Raw genomic sequence first — 19,818 nt, forward strand, 5'->3', positions numbered from 1 at the left:
GAGAATCAGCATTGCCATTCAAATTGGCAATGCTGCCAGCCTTCTGGGCACACTCCCGCATGTTGATACTATGCAGGGACTGTACAATTTATAAATTAAATTTTAGTTTGTAGTCATCTTTTTTCTTTCTTTGTATAAGTAGTTTTAGTTTTAATTTGATTTAATTGTAATCTTTATTATTGTCCTAAGATGATTTTCATTACTTAGGATTATTCTAATTTTTTTAAATAATAAATGCAAAAGTTAGTCTTGAGTGCCACTGCGTAGTGAAAACACGTGTTTATTCTAACCTATTTCAGACTCTTTCAAGTTTAATAATAGAAATGTTAAAAAAAACGCGCTAATAGTACACTACCTCAGAGGTGGCAAGGAAACGGATGCATATTATGACGCTTGCAACTTTTTGCATCGTTATATCACAGAAACGGTAGTTTCGTTGAAAAAAATTATTGATACCTTTTTTATAGATAACTTTATAATCTACAATTTATGTCTAAGGTAATTTCTGATTTGAAAAAATTACCGTTTTGAAGAAAATTGCGAAACACCCATTTTTTACCTTTGACCTTGGGTAAATTTTTTTCCTTAAACCGGAATCATGGGGAATTTTGAAATAATGCTTTTGATTGTGTTTTAAACAATTATACTCATTTTCAGCTTGATGGAAATTAATGTAACTTCTAATGTCTAGATTGACCGGACTATAGTATTTTTTTCATAGTAATTAGTAGCGGCCCGCGTGTGCCGCAAACGGTTCAAGCTAAATCCGACTTTCGGCGCTGCATGTTACGGCGCTGAATCCACTGCGCGTAATGTAACGTCTATGGATAAACTGAAAAATTAAGATTTTTTTCTTCGTATTTTTCCAGGATAAAAAGTATCCTATTTTATGCCCAGGATAATAAGGTATAATTATACCAAGTTTCATGAAAATCGAACTGTTAGTTTTCACGTGATGCCTGAACATACAGACAGACAGACAAAAATTTTTTTAATCACATATTTGTGTTTGGTATCGATCCAGTAATACCCCCTGCTATTTAATTTTTCAATATTTTAAATGTACAGAATTGACCCTTCTACAGATTTATTATATGTATATATATGTATATATATAGATAACTTTATCCCATTGCCTCTTCAGCGCTTACAACGATACATTTTCTTACAGTCACCTTAAAGAGGTTGCCTAAAATCGGCCCTTAAATTGGATGATGTAAAAAATACTTTAAATAAGCTTCTGTGGCCGTATTGGGATGTAAACTCTCTCAGCTATTACTCTAACTGATAGTTTCAAGGGGCTTCTTCGTGTATTTAAATAAAAGTTGTGGTTTTTCACAGACATTTTGTTTTTTAAATAAAATTCAACCCTAATGAGATAAGAGAATTACTATTTCTAAGTCTGAAGACTAAATTGTTTTGTATTCTTAATTGTTTTGAATTTGTTAGCTACGAGTATTATGCTGCATGGTTGGAAATACGTATCGGATAAAGTTTCACATTATTATTCATTCATATAATCACGTCTATATCCCTTGCGAGGTAGACAGAGCCAATAATCTCGATTGATATGCCACGTTAAGCTGTTTGGCTTGATGATAGAATTGAGATTCAAATAGTGATTTTGGCAATGGCTTGTGGGTATCAAGGCTGAAAATTATTGGGGGTTGCCTTTAGTCTTCTCTTACGTCATTCTTAAGAATTATTGATATAGTGCCGGATGCCACATGTCTCCATTACAACTTAACCTGAATAGACACATTTTTTTCGTATTTACGCGCTGACCTCCAAAACTGCGATAAATTTCAAATAAATAAACTACTTATCTCTCTCAAGATACGGAGGTCAAAGATCTTAGGCCCGAAATTTTGTTATTATATTCAGTACATTTTCTATGTTACAAGAAGAAACTTGAAAATGTGGTTAGAATTTTTGTTGTTGTGCGTTTTTGGATTTACATGTTCTGTAAGTACTTTTTTCACTGTCAAATAATAGGAGTGTAATATTTTAGTACCTAGTTGACCGAGCGGTGCTCGGAAGTCCAAAGATCCCCGGTCAATCATAATGAAATATAACTTACAGCGAGAGTCTTCTACTTAAATCTGTATAATGAAATGTCAATTTGTATTTCCTTCTTCGTCCACATGCAGTTTCTTGAAAGAAATTGCTGCAAGAGAGAATAAAAAAAAATGATTCTTAGCAAGTACAATGGAGCGTCATTTTTATTGCTAAGAATTAAAAATTTCCCTTTATGGTATTCATTAATTTAATTCATTCAATATTGACATCCTTCTTACACGCGTCTATTCTCGACCAAGTCAACGTGGAACAATGTATTTTCCAAATATTTCTGACTCTTAAATATTTATCAATGTAATTTTTGTTATCAAAACAAAACTATTATCCTTGAGTTAATTTCCCATAACTCTCAAATTTACTTTCATCATTTCATTATATTTCGTTATATCATTTTTTGATGATAATTATAAATGAATAAATGTAGACGGAACAGATTACACAGATTGAGTAAGCTTCGAGGTAAGTTCGAGACTTGTGTTACGAGATACTACCTCAAAAATACTAAAATTTACAATAAATATTTAGATAGATAATCATCCACGACCCAGGACGAATTAAAAAAGGTTCTTTTTTATCATGCCCTGGATTCGAACCCGGGACTTTTAAAGTCACCGACAAGCGCACTACCGCTGCACCAAAGACGCCGTTAAATATGATTATTAAAATAAACCTTTTCAGCTCACGACCTCCTTCGACCTCGGAGGTGTTATATCTGGTAACCGTATGGCCGGGGTTCCCCTGGGGAGGTCCCTGGGGGAGGGAACCCTGGACGTGGAGGGGGTATGTCGGGAGGCCGGCATGGCTTGTCAGAACTGCACTCATGCTGTCACGTGCATACCGTTGCCTGTTGGTTGGTTAAAGGCGAGTATTATTTATTTATACTTACATACATAATATACATAGGTACGTACATACATAAAATCACGCCTCTTTCCCGGAGGGGTAGACAGAGACTACCTGTTTCCACTTGCCACGATCTCTGCATACTTGCTTAGCTTCATCCACATTCATAACTCTCTTCATGCAAGCTCGGCGGTTTAGGGTACTTTTTACATAATATAATCACGTCTATATCCCTTGCGGGGTAGACGGAGCTGACAGTCTCGAAAAGACTGATAGGCCACTTAATGATAGAATTAAGATTCAAATAGTGACAGGTTGCTAGCCCATCGCCTAAAAGAATAGAATCTCAAGTTTATACGCCCCATCTCTTAGTCGCCTTTTACGACATCCATGGGAAAGAGATGGAGTGGTCCTATTCATTTTTCTATTGATACCGGGAACCACACGGCACTTTTTTTAAGTATATACTTGAAATATATAGATAGGTAAATATATTTATTCATTTATTTGATTTGCTACACACAATTTACAATTTCATATGATACCTATACAAATTAATTAGGGTGTGAGTTGCAGCAATACAAAAAGGTCACAACTCAACGAATTTATTGCTATAGAGCAATACGCTGATTTTCAGTTATAGATATATCATATATAGATATAGTTTTATAGATAATTTTCCATTTCATTATAAAATTTTGACTTATAAATCATTCGATGCCCCGTTTATCAGGTCCCTCTCCAGGAATGCGCAGGAGACACGACTTGCAATGTCCACCTGGGCACGTGTTCAACACAGCACGTCCCCGAATGCGATCCGTATGTGCAACAGTACCAACACTCCTGTGAACAGGTAACGACGGGTTAATTATTAATACGATTTATAAACACTAGTTACTACTACATGCTTATGTACCTACGATTTATACATTTATTTCGACGGCCTCTGTGGCGCAGCGGTGGTACGCTGGTCTGTGACACCGGAGGTCCCGGGTTCAAATCCCGGTCAGAGCACGATGAGAATGATTGTCGTGAGTCTTGGATGTTTATCTTTATAAGTATTTATTATATGCCGTGTGGTTCCCGGCACCAATAGAAAAAAGAATAGGACCACTCCATCTCTTTCCTATGGATGTCGTAAAAGGCGACTAAGGGATAGGCTTACAAACTTGGGATTCTTTTTTAGGCGACAGACTAGCAACCTGTCACTATTTGAATCTCAATTCTATCATTAAGCCAAATAGCTGAACGTGGCCATTCAGTCTTTTCAAGACTATTGGCTCTGTCTACCCCGTAAGGGATATAGACGTGACCATATGTATGTATGTATGCGATCCATATGTCCAACAGTACCAACACTCCTGTGAACAGGTATAGGCATTCTTTATGTACCTACGATTTATACATTTACTAGCTGTCCCGGCAAACGTTGTTTTGCCATATTATAAATAATTTTTAAGTAATTTCCCGGTTCCCGGCACCAATAAAAAGAAGAATAGGACCACTCCATCTCTTTCCTATGGATGTCGTAAAAGGCGACTAAGGGATAGGCTTACAAACTTGGGGTTCTTTTTTAGGCGACGGGCTAGCGACCTGTCACTATTTGAATCTCAATTCTATCATTAAGCCAAATAGCTGAACGTGGCCATTCAGTCGTTTCAAGACTGTTGCCTCTGTCTACCCCGTTAGGGATATAGACGTGACCATATGTATGTAAGTATGCGATCCGTTTGTCCAACAGTACCAACACTCCTGTGAACAGGTATAGGCATTCTTTATGTACCTACCTACGATTTATACATTTATTTCGACGGCCTCTGTGGCGCAGCGGTGGTACGCTTGTCAGTGAAACCGGAGGTCCCGGGTTCGAATCCCGGTCAGAGCACGATGAGAATGATTGTCGTGAGTCTTGGATGTTTATCTTTATAAGTATTTATTATATGCCGTGTGGTTCCCGGCACCAATAGAAAAAAGAATAGGACCACTCCATCTCTTTCCTATGGATGTCGTAAAAGGCGACTAAGGGATAGGCTTACAAACTTGGGATTCTTTTTTTGGGCGACGGGCTAGCGACCTGTCACTATTTAAATCTCACTTCTATCTTAAAGCCAAATAGCTGAACGTGGCCATTCAGTTGTTTCAAGACTGTTGCCTCTGTCTACCCCGTTAGGGATATAGACGTGACCATATGTATGTATGCGATCCGTATGTCCAACAGTACCAACACTCCTGTGAACAGGTATAGGCATTCTTTATGTACGATCGCGTTCATATCTGCAGTCATAGTTTTAAAATTCTTACGGGTTAAAATAGCGTTCACTGTGGTTCCACTAGACACACACCCACATGCATATTTAAAAAGAATAAATATTCCATCAAATGAATATGGTCTTTAATACCAATGATTACTAAGTAAAACAGTTTATTATTCTATGACATATTACATAACTAAACAGAAAGAGACGGTAATCAACGATGGCCGAACTGGGCCCGATAATTGTCGATCGAGATATCGTCGTCTCTCATTATTTGCATAAGATTTGCCTATAGAGGGAAGCCTGCGACTGCCAGACTTATGACATTTCAATAAGGTTGAAAGTTTATCTGCACACGACCTAACATAGGTAGTGGTTCCTTTGATAGTTATTGGGTAGCAATTTTATTACTTGTGTGAGCAAGTGAGATCTAAGATATATTAGATAATCTCGCTTGCTCACACTACTTGGATTCCGAAGTTATTCAAGGATTATTTTTGCCAATTAAAAAAAAAAAATTAGTGTTACTGACAATTTTTAATGTTTCAAGGTGCCATTTGAACTAAGTAACTGACTGACTAACTAACTGATATCTAAGAATTACAAACACGGAAAGTTGTCTTCAAACACTGAAATCAGCAAGAAATATTTAACAAGAGGGAGAAAATAAAACATTCCATAATTAAAATTAGTAAATTTTATTGAAACAGTTTACCTATAGTTTTGTTTACATATTGATGATTATATAAAGCTATACATACAGCATATTACACTAATTGTATCATCTACTTATCTCCTGTTATTAAGGTTACAGCTTAATTATTCGTTTTCATAAAGAAAAGATATTGAAGCTGTCCTTAAATACTATCTAAGTAATTAGTAGTTTTAATATAAACTGGCAGAAGCTTTCACGCACTATATGGACTCGATGCACAGGGCACAAATGATATTGTTGGCATATCATCAATCGGATAAATACACCGCACAGTTGGTAACATGGTTTCTACCAGCACTTGCACATAATGAGCAGCTGTAGCGCGTCCTGCTATCCACACCTGTTCCCCAGGTCTAGCAGCACTCATCCAGCCCCGCATATTTACAGATATGTGTCCAGACTCCATATTTGGCACAATATTTTTTTCTTCATACCGAGTTGCATTTCTTCGCCATAAATGAAGCCTACCGTGTTGTGATGACATAAACGAACTTTTCGTCCGTAAATATCGCTTCTTTCCAGGCAAAATCCAAATACTGCCGAGCAAATTCTAAACGTCTTTGCTTATTTATTTCGGATAAATACGGCTTTCTTGCTGGCTGTCTGTGGTGTAGTCCCTCACGATGCAAACTCGACGAACAGTAACCACTAATGTGTCGAACTGTTCCGAAAATATTCTGGTCGGTATGAAGCCATTATTTTCGTACTGTTCCACCATGGATCTCCGCTGTGTGGCTGTCGCTGTGTTGATTATTAGCGGACGACGGTCGCTGCGCGGTCGACGTTTTACACTACCCTCTTCTTGATGGCGCGTTACCCAACGTTTCACCGCTTGTTGTTTATTGTGTTATTTGTGTGAATGTGTGAGTGATACCGGTGACTGCAAGCTATAAAGTTTTGCGAACTATGACTGCAATTATGAACGCGACCGTACCTACCTACGATTTATACATTTATTTCGACGGCCTCTGTGGCGCAGCGGTGGTACGCTTGTCTGTGAAACCGGAGGTCCCGGGTTCAAATCCCGGTCAGAGCACGATGAGAACGATTGTCGTGAGTCTTGGATGTTTATCTTTATAAGTATTTATTAATATGCCGTGTGGTTCCCGGCACCAATAAAAAGAAGAATAGGACCACTCCATCTCTTTCCTATGGATGTCGTAAAAGGCGACTAAGGGGTAGGCTTACAAACTTGGGATTCTTTTTTAGGCGACAGGCTATCAACCTGTCACTATTTGAATCTCAATTCTATCATTAAGCCAAATAGCTGAACGTGGCCATTCAGTCGTTTCAAGACTGTTGCCTCTGTCTACCCCGTTAGGGATATAGACGTGACCATATGTATGTATGTATGCGATCCGTATGTCCAACAGTACCAACACTCCTGTGAACAGGTATAGGCATTCTTTATGTACCTACGATTTATACATTTACTAGCTGTCCCGGCAAACGTTGTTTTGCCATATTATAAATAATTTTTAAGTAATTTCCCGGTTCCCGGCACCAATAAAAAGAAGAATAGGACCACTCCATCTCTTTCCTATGGATGTCGTAAAAGGCGACTAAGGGATAGGCTTACAAACTTGGGGTTCTTTTTTAGGCGACGGGCTAGCGACCTGTCACTATTTGAATCTCAATTCTATCATTAAGCCAAATAGCTGAACGTGGCCATTCAGTCGTTTCAAGACTGTTGCCTCTGTCTACCCCGTTAGGGATATAGACGTGACCATATGTATGTAAGTATGCGATCCGTTTGTCCAACAGTACCAACACTCCTGTGAACAGGTATAGGCATTCTTTATGTACCTACCTACGATTTATACATTTACTAGCTGTCCCGGCAAACGTTGTTTTGCCATATTATAAATAATTTTTAAGTAATTTCCCGGTTCCCGGCACCAATAAAAAGAAGAATAGGACCACTCCATCTCTTTCTATGGATGTCGTAAAAGGCGACTAAGGGAAAGGCTTACAAACTTGGGATTCTTTTTTAGGCGATGGGCTAGCGACATGTCACTATTTGAATCTCAATTCTATCATTAAGCCAAATAGCTGAACGTGGCCATTCAGTCTTTTCAAGACTATTGGCTCTGTCTACCCCGTTAGGGATATAGACGTGATGATATGTATGTATGTATGTATGTTTAAGTAATTTCTAGGTAAAAAAAAACTGTCAAGTGTGGACAACCCTTATCATTAAGAGGTATGAACAATAGATGTTAGCCGATTCTCAGACCTACTGAATATGCATGCAAAATTTGGTTAAAATCGGTAAAGCCGTTTTGGAGGAGTACGGAGACAAACATTGTGACACGAGAATTTTATATCTACCTTAGATTTCGACGGCCTCTGTGGCGCACAGCGGTGGTACGCTTGTCTGTGACACCGGAGGTCTCGGGTTCGAATCCCGGTCAGGGCATGATGAGAAAAGAACTTTTTCTGATTGTCGTGAGTCTTGGATGTTTATCTTTATAAGTATTTATTGTAAAATATAGTATCGTTGAGTTAGTATCTCGTAACACAACTTACTTACTTCGAGGCTAACTCAATATGTCCAAAAAAAAATTGTCTCTATTATGAATTCACATCCGTTCTTAATTCCCTTGGTCTATCCGGCTACATCCCCGTAACCTTGAATTATTATAAGGCTTTTAACACCCCCGTTACACGTGTAAACGTGAGCTCTAGGGGTCAATCCTAATATACCAATTTCATTTAGAGGGTAGTTTTGAAGTTTAACTTTAAGAATCAAGAAAGGCTAAGATTTTCTTCCGACAACAAGTTGTAAAAAAAAGAGTAATTGTAAATCTTGTTTTTGTCTGTTTGTAATATCTTTATTGAACATACGAAAGAGCACAAAAATACAGTAAACTGGCAACACAAAATATACAATGGCGGACTTATCCCATTTAGGGATCTCTTCCAGTTAACCATAGATATTTTTTTTGCCAAAGGCTTTTGTTTACCGCTGTATTTTAGAATGAGGACCACTTAATAACTTTCCCACGCTTATCTTTAATGGCGTCTCAGGGAGGGAATCTTTTGTAGTCGATTGACTAGCAACTTGTCACTATTTGAATCTCGGTTCCATCATAAAGCCATACAGCTGAACGTGGCCATACAAGGCTTTTCAAAACTGTTGGCTCTGTCTACCCCGCAAGGGATATAGACGAGACTATATATAAACATACATACATACATATGGTCTAACTATATCCCTTGCGGGGTAGACGGAGCCAACAGTCTTGAAAGTCTGAATGTCCACGTTCAGTTTTATGGCTTAATGATAGAATTGAGATTCAAATAGTGACAGGTTGCTAGCCCATCGCCTAAAGAATCCCAAGTTTGTAAGCCTATCCCTTAGTCGCCTTTTATGAAATCCATGGGAAAGAGATGGAGTGGTCCTATTCTTTTTTCATTGGTGTCGCGAGAACCACACGGCACTATATGTATGTAAATGTTTATTTGACCAGGCAACTCCAAAGTTTCGATCATTTTAACATAAGTTTTCAACGGTCGGACCAACTTGAATACATTTAAGTAATTCGAGTTCAAATATTTGTAGTTTTAACGGCTTTGGTAAAAACAGTTTTACTTTATTTAAGTACTTACATTCATTAACTCATGATTCCGAAACCATCCCTTACTTACTAATTTACGACAAGACAAAACCCGTTTCCGTGAAAAAAATAAAAGAATAATTACCGAGGCTTAGACAATGTAGTATCGCTTCTTAACGAAACGATGTCGAAGTTCTTTTTCGTCTTAGAGATAACGATAAACATTTCCTAGCCAATGTACCGCAATTGTCGCGATCGTTGTGTCGAACGGATCGTTCGATAAACAAACGAATATTGGCTATGGTAACGAAAATTTAGCTGTCAGTTTCAAATTGGAACAAACAAAGCGGGATTATTCTAAAGTTTAAGTGAGTGTTTACTGTGAGTGTGGTGAGTCGTTTTTAATTGATATTATTAATTCTTGACGCTTTTTAATAATCTTATAGCAAAACTTTGATAGTGTTAAATTATTAGAGTGTTTTTACATAGTTTTTAAGTAGATTTCTTCAAAATTAAATAGAATCATTGTGATTGTAACTGTTCAAAATAAATATAGTTATTTTTTTTATTTTTAGTGTTAAAGAATGGATTCTAGGGTAAGGCCAAGGGCTCAACTCTTAAAACGGGCCACCGCCAGAGCGGTTGGGGAGGGGGTGGGGAGGGTGGGGGAGGGTTTGTATGACCCCCCCCAAGTATTTTTTTTTGCCGGAAGCCCCCCCTTTTTTTTATACGAATTTTTGAAAATCTTAAAAATTGCACTAAACAACGCAATATTTTCGGTTTGTCATTGTAAACTGTGTTAATTTAGTATCAAATAGTTAGTTTGTCCATTAAACATGTACAACACATTAATTAATATATTTTAGCACTAAAAATATAGTCAAAAACTTTGCTTAAAAGTAAAAACAAAAAAGACACTAACTATGAACAGAACGCAATCCGCCGTTTTGGTTATGTGCTACTGTCATCTTATCTACTGACTTCGAAAGTAGCTGTCGGTAAACGGACAGCAGGGGGTGCAGGGGGGCGCAGCCCCCCCGCACGGGGGGTCGGGGGGCGGTAGCCCCCCGCAATGAAAAGAAACAAATTAGTCACAAATCAAACTCGGTTTGGTTAGGTTAGGTTAGGTTGGTGTAAACCACCAAAGCAGAGCGAGCGAAGCGAGCGGAGCGTTCAAACTGAGTAAAAAAGTATAATAGACAGTACGTATAGGTTAGGTTAGGTTTAACTCACCTTCACCCCTTTCATCCCTTCTGACTTTCCCCCCCCTTGCCCATCTGGCGGTTAATGACCTTTAGCACACTTTTTATATGAAAACTTTAAAAATTCGTAAAAAAAAAACTATAGGCTTCCGGCAAGGGGGGGTCACGGGAGGGGGGGTGTTAACCCCTCCCCCATCCCCCTGCCCCCTCCCCACCCCTCTCCGGCGGTGGCCCGTTTCAAGAGTTTAACCAGGCCAAGTCCCGAACAACTCTCAACTCTACTGGAGTATATGGAAAGGTAGGTAAATCCAAGTTATTTTCCATTTCTTTTAAATTCAATCGTACAAAACTTTGGTACCACTTCAATCGCTAATGTAAACAATGACGCGATAATAACAATGAAGCATTTGTGTATTGAACCGTTGCTTATGTTACAGTCATGGGGACCTGGCTAGGCCTGTTGCAGGGGCACAAGGTCGAGTACGGTCAGACCAATTATGGTCTGATCTTACTAATATATTAAATTCCGTTGGTGGTGGTGTCAACAAAACAACAGACAAGTGGAAAAAAGTAAGTAATGACTAGCAATTCTATTCCAATAGCCGTATTTGAAGAGTCTTTGTGATTATAAGTTCTTTCTATGGAAATTACTCAGATATTTAGTTATATTTAATAATCTTTTCTACATATTACATGCCAAGCAATTTGGATGTGGATCTGGTATAGATAAAGTCACAAGTTACAATCTGCTTTGATGTGCAAATCAAGCACCTAGAATATCATATATTATTATCACATATGTGCAAGAAGAGGTAACAGGGATGTTAGGAATTTTTCGGTCCAGTGGAGTTACCAATTTTCAACTTATGTGGTTGTATGCATACTTATGACTGATAATTCCAAAAAGGTATGGGCCGATTTAAAATCCAAGACTAAGAAAAAAGGTCTGACCTTGCGGCAACATGCCAGAGGGACTGGAGGTGGACCGGCTAGCCAGAAATCCTTGTCGCATTTGGAGGAAAGGGTTCTGGCTATTATCGGCCCAACAGCAGTGGAAGGACAAGACTCTATACAAGAGCTTGGATTTAGTGTATGTATTAACCTTATTTTCCAGTACCTCATGTAACAAAATTATTAGCTAAAAATCAATACTAACTAGGTAAATCTTGTTGAATAAATATTGTACTTGAATATTAGAAATTAAAAATTTTAGCCATTACACACAGTATACTATTTAATTAAGTATCTACATATTCAATAAATATCACCATAATAACTTTTTCAGAGACCTCAATCTTCTGCACCTGCACCCTCTCAATCATCTGCAGTTGTTGCCCAAGAAGATGATCCAGTATATGTGGACTATGGTGGTGGTGTGGTTAAATATTAAAATAAGTAGATAAGTATATTGATAAGTTAAAAGACTGGATACTTATTAAAATTGTTATATTATTATTATTATTTTCTTTTTCATTAGATACTAACTTAAAAAAATATACTTAAGCTTAAATAAAATGAAACTATAAATTATATACAGACAGAATTATCTAGTCAGTAGAATGCTGCATTCTACTGACTAGATAATTTCACATAGCCCTTCCTCGAATTAACTCGTTTTGATTAGTGTTGGTTGTAGAGGTGTTATGCTGTATACTTTGATCTTCACTACCATCAAGAGCCTCAGCTGGCATATCTGTTGGAGCAGGTAGTTTAGCATGTATTGCAATATTATGCAATACACAACATGCGTTAATAATTCTGCTAGCCACGTAAGGCTGATAGTGAAGAACACGGTGTCAAAGCATACACCTCCAACGAGCCTTCAGTAATCCAAAACATCGTTCTATGCGAGATCTGGCTTGCACATGACGTCTGGTATATATTTCTTCTTGGGACCCATGTTCAGCATCTAGTATAAGCGTCATCAACCAAGGTCGCTGTGGATATCCAGAATCCCCTGAAATTACATACTCAATAAATACTCAATAAATATTTTATCCTACTACTATTATAAAGGCGAAAGTTTGTATGGATGTTTGTTACTCTTTCACGCAAAAACTACTGAACCGATTACCATGAAATTTGGTATGTAGGTAGCTGAAGACCCAGAATAACACATAGGCTACTTTTTATCCCAGAATTCCCGCGGGATTGATAGGGTTTCCATGCGGAAGAAGTCGCGGGCGGCCTCTAGTTCAAAATAAATTGAAGAACTATAATGTATACTTGGGTGGCAAACAATGAATACTAATTTAATTTAGTTGATTTCCAATAGTTTATAGAAGTAGATGTATTATTTAAATGAAATATTTTACATATGTTTATTCCATATAAGTTTTTTATCTATTATGGTTTGCAATGAAATATAAGAAAAAATGTCTTACATACCTAATAACCAAACATGTTCACCACTTTCATGAAGCCCTCGCATGAAAGTCTCTACATGACTAGCGGACCATATGTGGAAGTCATGTGTAGCACCACCAAATTTTGAATTGACATTAACTATTTTTAAATCGAAATCGCATATCTGGGGAAAAAATATACAAAACAATTTGTTTTGGGGATATAACAATTGATAAAAAGTTATATAATACTCAATCTGTGTTATTTGTCCCTATATATTTATTTACATGTGATACCTTTGACAGGTATATTCAGGCCATTTGAACCACTTTATTGCACAACATATAAAGAGTAGTATATTTAGGTGTTTTGATAATAAAAATTAAGTCTAGTTTCTTACCACTTGAACATTTAATGAATGATATCCTTTTCTATTAAAAAATGAATATTCATCCTCCTCTGGTCTTACTATAGCTATATGGGTACAATTAATGCACCCAATAATTCCAGGCAAATTATGTCTTATATGGAATCTGGAAATGTTAACAATTTTATAACAAATACTGGCTGTAGGCCTAGGTGACAAATATTAAGAAAGATTTTATATCTTTATAATTACACTTACTTCTCTTTGATTAAAGATCTCTCATGTGGTGTTTGTGGAAACACTATCCACCTGCTGACCATCCAATTGTGATTTAAAGAATTCACAACCTCCCTGACACAGCGACTTGTAGTCCGCTGTGTCAAATATTGTCCCACACCTGCAATTGTCTGGTATGACCCTGTGGCTAAAAAGCTTAGAGTACACAGCACCTGAAAAACAGTAATGTCTCTGCATACTCGTGTGGTTTTCTTTATAGGATTAGACTATAGAAATTTCTATAAGTATTCTAAGTTTAGAGATAAGTATACTTATTTCCCTATGAGGTTAATCCTTATGAAAGTTCTTACCTTCACTTCCAGGGAAATTTCATTGGATCCTTTCAATCCAGTATATCTTTTTAGTTCGTCGCATAATCGTCGAAAAGTTTTTTTATCAAGCCTGAAATGTTGTATAAACAACAATTCCGGCATATCTTCAATCGTTTCCATATGTCTTCTTGATGAAAATCGCCTTTGACGCCTCACCCAGGTATTCTCATTATGTGCAGCCCACAATAAACGTAAAGAATGCATTTTTATATAAATAAAACTGTATTAACGCAACGTAGCCCTTGTACACAAATCACAGCTGACTGTAATTTTCGGCCATTTTGTAGCGATATCGACAGCCCCCAAGCTTTCGTTATTATGGCGAACACATGTCGAATCGAACGATCGCTCCCGAAGAGAAAGCGAACGTCAAAAGTGCCGCTTGGCTACGCATTTGTATTGAAATAGGCGAATAAACAATTCGCTAATTGACGATTTCGTTTCGTTTTCGACATGAATGTAAACATTGTCTACCAATTTTGTTATCGATCTCGATCGATCACGTGATTTAGCGAAGGCTTATGTCATCCCATACATTTTTTTATTGCCGAACTTCGTCATCGTTTTCAAAATGTTACTTTGTCTAAGCCCCCTTATCAGGCACCGCTGCTGTCATTAAGACATACATTTCTTAAAATCCCATCCCATTGTTAAGGAGCTACCATAAGTCAAACGGTAACAAAAAATAAACTAATAACGGTTCAAAAACATTTAAGACTCACAACAATACTGTGTTTTGCGAATCTTGCAACCTTTCCCAATTTTATTATTAGATACAAAGACATCGGAAGGTAATGTTTTGATTGTAAAACGTTTTGCAGATGATAAGACAATGTGATAATTACATATTGTTTCGTTCTTAAGAACAGGTAAATTTTTGTACCATCCCATCTGGGCCATATAAGTTACATACATACATACATATAATCACGTCTATATCCCTTGCGGGGTAGACAGAGCCAACAGTTTTGTAAAGACTGATAGGCCACGTTCAGCTGTTTGGCTTTTAGATAGAATTGAGATTCAAATAGTGACAGGTTGCTAGCCCATCGTCTAAAAGAAGAATCCCAATTTTATAAGCCTACCCCTTAGTCGCCTTTTACGACATCCATGGGAAAAAGATGGATTGATCCTATTCTTTTTTCTATTGGTGCCGGGAACCACACGGCAAGCCATATAAGTTTCAATGACTTATTTCAAAGTTATGCACATTCAGGCAACTGGATGTGTAACCATGGATCCGATGCGGGTTAGGTTTACCTGGTAAAGTTGCGGAGGTCAGATGGGAGTCGCTTCGTGTAAAAACGTAACTCACCCAATCTAGGATCTATGGTCAAAGGCAAACCCCAGGAGATCCAGAGAGGTGAAGATGCGAGATCCAGAGAGGTGAAGATGCAACCGGGACTAAAGCCAGGAGGAAGAAGAGGTTAATATTGTTACGATTAACCCATACTCTCTTTTGTAGTCAGTGTTTTTATGGTATATAATTATTATATTCTGTACCATTTTTAATGTTTCATACATACATACATATGGTCATGTCTATATCCCTTGCGGGGCAGACAGAGCCAACAGTCTTGAAAAGACTGAATGGCCACGTCCAGCTATTTGGCTTAATGATAGAATTGAGATTCAAATAGTGACAGGTTGCTAGCCCATCGCCTAAAAAAGAATCCCAAGTTCGTAAGCCTATCCCATAGTCGTCTTTTACGACACCAATAAAAAAAAGAACAGGAGTGGTCCTATTCTTTTTTGTATTAGTGCCGGGAACCACTCTTCTCCAAAGACGTCCGCTTTCCGTCTTATAAGACACAGCACAACTAACATTGTACAATCCTGTCGATAAATTGAGTTTATCGCACCCTTGACATTTGGTGGCACTTCAAATCATGATCTTATGCGGTTTCATCATGAGTCGGTGTTTATTGTCCTTTGTAGGTTCCACAGATCCATTGGGAATGGATTACATTACATACATAGTTATATTTGACTAGCTGTGCTCGCAACTTCGTCCGCGTGGAATAGTTATTTTGGGCATTATTGAAGCCCTCAAGAATGAATAAATTTCTCCTTTTTTTCACATTTTCCATTATTTCTTTGCTCCTTGTAGTTGCAGCGTGATGTTATATAGCCTAAAGCCTTCCTCGATAAATGGTCTATACAACGCAAAAAGAATTTTTCAATTCGAACCAGTAGATTCTTAAATTAGCGCGTTCAAACAAACAAACAAACGAACAAACTCTTCAGCTTTATAATATTAGGTATAGATGTAAAAAATATCAGCAAAGAGGGAGAATGGAACATCTTTTAATTTTAAAGATTTCACCTTTGCGTATTCACAATAATCATCATCACTTCTTCCCTGGCATTAATCAAGCTCTCTGAATAGGAGTAGATCAGGCTTTTATACGAAGTGACTCCCGTCCGACCTTCTCGTCCATGGGCAATAAATGGTTTGCCTTAAAAATAATCATACATACATACATATCACGTCTATATCCCTTGCGGGGTAGACAGAGCCAAAAGTCTTGAAAAGACTGAATGGCCACGTTCAGCTGTTTGGCTTAATGATAGAATTGAGATTCAAATAGTGTCAGGTTGCTAGCCCATCGCCTAAAAACGAATCCCATGTTTGTAAGCCTATCCCTTAGTCGCCTTTTACGACATCCATGGGAAAGAGATGGAGAAAATAATCATGCATTTTTACTCAACAGGTTGGAATCTTCCCTGACGCGGTCGACTGCAGGAAGTTCCACCTCTGTTCTCCTCCTGATGGCTTCCCAGAAGGTAGACCAGCAGACCACAGAGAGGCTCACTGTCCTAGACATTACGGATATAATCCTCAAATTGCACAATGTTCGGTTAGTTAACAATTTTTCACCTAACTTATCACTGCATAGTATAAAACAAAGTCGCTATTTTAGTCTGTTTGTCTGTATGCTTATATCTTTAAAATTACGCAACGGATTTTGATGCGGTTTTTTGTAACAGGTAGAGTGATTCAAGAGGAAGGTTTTTATGTATAATTTTTTCCGAATTTTGCACCCGTGCGAAGCCGGGGCGGGTCGCTAGTCTCTGATAAAAGTTCTGCTTATGCTTACTTAATTCAGACACATATGTAGTCTTGTACTACCATTAATTTGTATTTGTATGAAAACTGCGGAGAAAAATACTAATTTCAGGCCTTACCAACCTTCGAAGTCATTTGATGGGGGTTATTTGAAGAGCCTTGCCCTTCTTATACGAGGTTTCCCAAAACCAAAACGTTGCTTCTTTACCTAATGACGGCAACTATCAATTTCACCTTTCAGATCCAATTATACAAAGGACAGTGCACCAACAAACCAGTCCCTACATGCACAGAAATTGGTGAAACTGGAGTGGTCCCATCCAGCCTCAATCACTATTACGTCTGCCTCTCGAAGCAGGGCCAAATCCAGCCCCAAATCTTCATCTGCCCCAACGGTTGGTACTTCTGGGAGGGATTCTGTCGTCAAACACCTCCCGTGGAGAAAGTCACTGAAGGGACTGAAACTACTACTGAATATTCGACTACTGTAGATAAAGAAACAAAAGAAGATCAAGTTACTAGTGCAATAGACAGTTTCTTCTCGACAGAAAAGAGTAGCACTTATGCCCCTGACACTTTTTTAGCGGACAAATTTGATCTGGCCAATTACGAGGCTACGGATGATGCAGGGCCTTCTAATGATGTATTTTTTTCTGATTCGTCAGAAAATACCTCAGATTTTTGGTAGTTCCATATGAAAGATAATAAGTTTTAAGAATAATGCATTTATAGAATATCCGAGCACCTTTAATGGCTAAAAGTATAAATATTTATATTACAAAAATGTAACTTTTTATTAATTATTTAAGGTATGAATCTTAAGATCAATATTGAACATAGGTTAACTATAATTATTATTATACTTATAAGATTGGATATTCAATTATTCCTTTTAGATTAAAATTATCACATAAGTATAACTTATATAATCCTACTTGCACTAAAATAAAATAAATATCAGAGGAAATATATCGTCAATCTTTTTTGTTCACAAAATTTCTGATAAATGACTAAATTCTGCTAAAACTAAAAAGAAATCATATCTAAAATATATTTTTTGAGAACGTTCTCTTTTTTCTTACCAGTCCGTCAGTTCGTTCGCCATTTTCGATATTTTTTTCAGTCATCCTCAGTTTAAATCCATCAGCTAGCACATCATCTTCAGCTCCAGCCGAGCTTTCTTCAGCCATACTTCTATCTAAGATAAAAACCTTCCTGGATATGTTTATTTCCACATAAACAGCCCTAAGTTCGAAACAACAGCTGCAATATGTTTGAAATACGTTATCATCAGATAGATTTAACTACAGTATTCTTTAATTAATTGCTTTTACTTGACGTCAATCAAGACTAGATCTAAATTTTTGCCTCAGTCAAGAGATAAAAAACTAATTAGCGGTCTCTAGATGTCGCTAACAGTTACGTGTTCTTCTCATTCACGTCCGAAACAATCGCTCGCAGACTTTTGTCCCTGAATGGTACAAAAGCGGTTATCTCCGCGATCTCTAAGCTGCCATAGTGATGTGTGGTACAAGTCTTGAGAAATGACTCTTAAGTACTACAACTGTTCCTTGTCTTCATCCTCCGTGTATAGTATCTCATTGCTGAGGTGAAAGAAAGAAGAAGAAAACCTCGTGACTGAAGTACCCGTAAGACCGTTTTCACTAAAATACTCGGAAAATCATAAGTAGACTATCTTAAAAAGGACTTCCAACTTTAATGTAATGGCTGCATCTATTTATTTATTTATATTGTTTATAATTATTTTATTTTATATTTTGTGTAGGTAAAAATATATTTATTTAGTTTGACCCCACATAAAGTTTTCTGTCAAACCCAATGGTTGACTGGTAGATAATGCTTCTAGCATTAAGTCCGCCAATTGTGCTATACATTTATATTTTGTGCAATGAAGTTTAAATAAATATATAAAAGTTTAGCAGCCTCAAAAGATAGCTGTAATGGTCGCTAATCTTGGTTGAGAAGCGGCACTATTAAAAGAAAAGAGATGTCAATTAGCTTCATTCTACATTCTCGAAGAACTCCAAATTAATATGGTGTGTTTTTGTAGAGAAATTTTAAAGGTTCATTCACCAAAACTCTGCCAACCTTCCGAATACGAAAAACATACATACATACATACATAAAATCACGCCTCTTTCCCGGAGGGGTAGGCAGAGACTACCTCTTTCCACTTGCCACGATCTCTGCATACTTCCTTCGCTTCATCCACATTCATTACTCTCTTCATGCAAGCTCGGCGGTTTCGTGTACTTTTGACCAAACTACCCACAAATCATTCTTTCTAAGTCCTTTTAATAGTTTTTAATCATCCCCTCTTTATTAAAATTCCTCACCCCATCCATTCAATAGATCATCAAAATGTGTTGAGATCGTGCCTCATGTAGTTACGAGGTCTCGGCACTCTGAGCCCGAAACAATCGCACAGCAGACCTTTGTCCCTGATTCCAGCACAAAAGCGGTTATCCGAGCGATCTTATACCCAGCAGACGGTCTGTGATGGTGCAAGTTATAAGAAAAATTGGCATGACATGATTTTTTTTGTTTGGACATACATAACATACATACATATGGTTACGGCTATATCCCTTGCGGGGTAGACAGAGCCAACAGTCTTGAAAAGACTGAATGGCCACGTTCAGCTATTTGGCTTAATGATATAATTGAGATTCAAATAGAGACAGGTTGCTAGCCCATCGCCTAAAAAAGAATCCCAAGTTTGTTAGCCTATCCCTTAGTCGCCTTTTACGAC

The 19,818-nt window shown here is 37.5% G+C and overlaps 3 protein-coding genes across 3 annotated transcripts; 2 read left to right on the top strand and 1 right to left on the bottom strand.

The window, feature by feature from the left end:
* The first annotated feature begins 1,872 nt into the window (after positions 1–1,872).
* LOC106140628 (uncharacterized) lies at positions 1,873–18,013 on the top strand. The gene is made up of 5 exons (XM_013342240.2): positions 1,873–1,965; positions 2,758–2,940; positions 3,656–3,775; positions 16,690–16,836; positions 17,287–18,013. Exons 1-5 carry the CDS (start codon positions 1,918–1,920, stop codon positions 17,731–17,733), a joined length of 945 nt encoding a protein of 314 aa, XP_013197694.1. The 5' UTR covers positions 1,873–1,917; the 3' UTR covers positions 17,734–18,013.
* LOC132902338 (myb-related transcription factor, partner of profilin-like) lies at positions 10,116–12,473 on the top strand. The gene is made up of 4 exons (XM_060946965.1): positions 10,116–10,952; positions 11,092–11,224; positions 11,562–11,744; positions 11,940–12,473. Exons 1-4 carry the CDS (start codon positions 10,945–10,947, stop codon positions 12,042–12,044), a joined length of 429 nt encoding a protein of 142 aa, XP_060802948.1. The 5' UTR covers positions 10,116–10,944; the 3' UTR covers positions 12,045–12,473.
* On the bottom strand, positions 12,215–14,571 carry LOC132901753 (putative nuclease HARBI1). Its single transcript, XM_060946963.1, has 5 exons — positions 13,955–14,571; positions 13,626–13,816; positions 13,401–13,533; positions 13,043–13,184; positions 12,215–12,611 (listed from the first exon to the last, which is right to left on the bottom strand). The coding sequence occupies exons 1-5, from the start codon at positions 14,177–14,179 to the stop codon at positions 12,451–12,453; spliced, it is 852 nt and encodes a 283-aa protein (XP_060802946.1). The 5' UTR covers positions 14,180–14,571; the 3' UTR covers positions 12,215–12,450.
* Positions 18,014–19,818: the final 1,805 nt, after the last annotated feature.

The sequence above is a fragment of the Amyelois transitella genome, chromosome 12 (genome assembly GCF_032362555.1).
Source record: "Amyelois transitella isolate CPQ chromosome 12, ilAmyTran1.1, whole genome shotgun sequence".
Classification (NCBI taxonomy): Eukaryota; Metazoa; Arthropoda; class Insecta; order Lepidoptera; family Pyralidae; genus Amyelois; species Amyelois transitella.

What these genes read in the sequence shown, in the direction of transcription:
- LOC106140628 (XM_013342240.2), top strand. Translation starts at nt 1,918, where the DNA reads ATGTGGTTAGAATTTTTGTTGTTGTGCGTTTTTGGATTTACATGTTCT. An exon ending in TGCCTGTTGGTTGGTTAAAG is followed by an intron (nt 2,941 to 3,655) that starts GCGAGTATTATT and finishes CCCGTTTATCAG; the next exon opens with GTCCCTCTCCAGGAATGCGC. An exon ending in CTCAAATTGCACAATGTTCG is followed by an intron (nt 16,837 to 17,286) that starts GTTAGTTAACAA and finishes TTCACCTTTCAG; the next exon opens with ATCCAATTATACAAAGGACA.
- LOC132902338 (XM_060946965.1), top strand. An exon ending in CAACAGACAAGTGGAAAAAA is followed by an intron (nt 11,225 to 11,561) that starts GTAAGTAATGAC and finishes AATTCCAAAAAG; the next exon opens with GTATGGGCCGATTTAAAATC. An exon ending in TACAAGAGCTTGGATTTAGT is followed by an intron (nt 11,745 to 11,939) that starts GTATGTATTAAC and finishes TAACTTTTTCAG; the next exon opens with AGACCTCAATCTTCTGCACC.
- LOC132901753 (XM_060946963.1), bottom strand. Translation starts at nt 14,179, where the DNA reads ATGCATTCTTTACGTTTATTGTGGGCTGCACATAATGAGAATACCTGG. An exon ending in AAATTTCCCTGGAAGTGAAG is followed by an intron (nt 13,817 to 13,954) that starts GTAAGAACTTTC and finishes ACTGTTTTTCAG; the next exon opens with GTGCTGTGTACTCTAAGCTT. An exon ending in ATTCATTAAATGTTCAAGTG is followed by an intron (nt 13,185 to 13,400) that starts GTAAGAAACTAG and finishes TTTTTTCCCCAG; the next exon opens with ATATGCGATTTCGATTTAAA.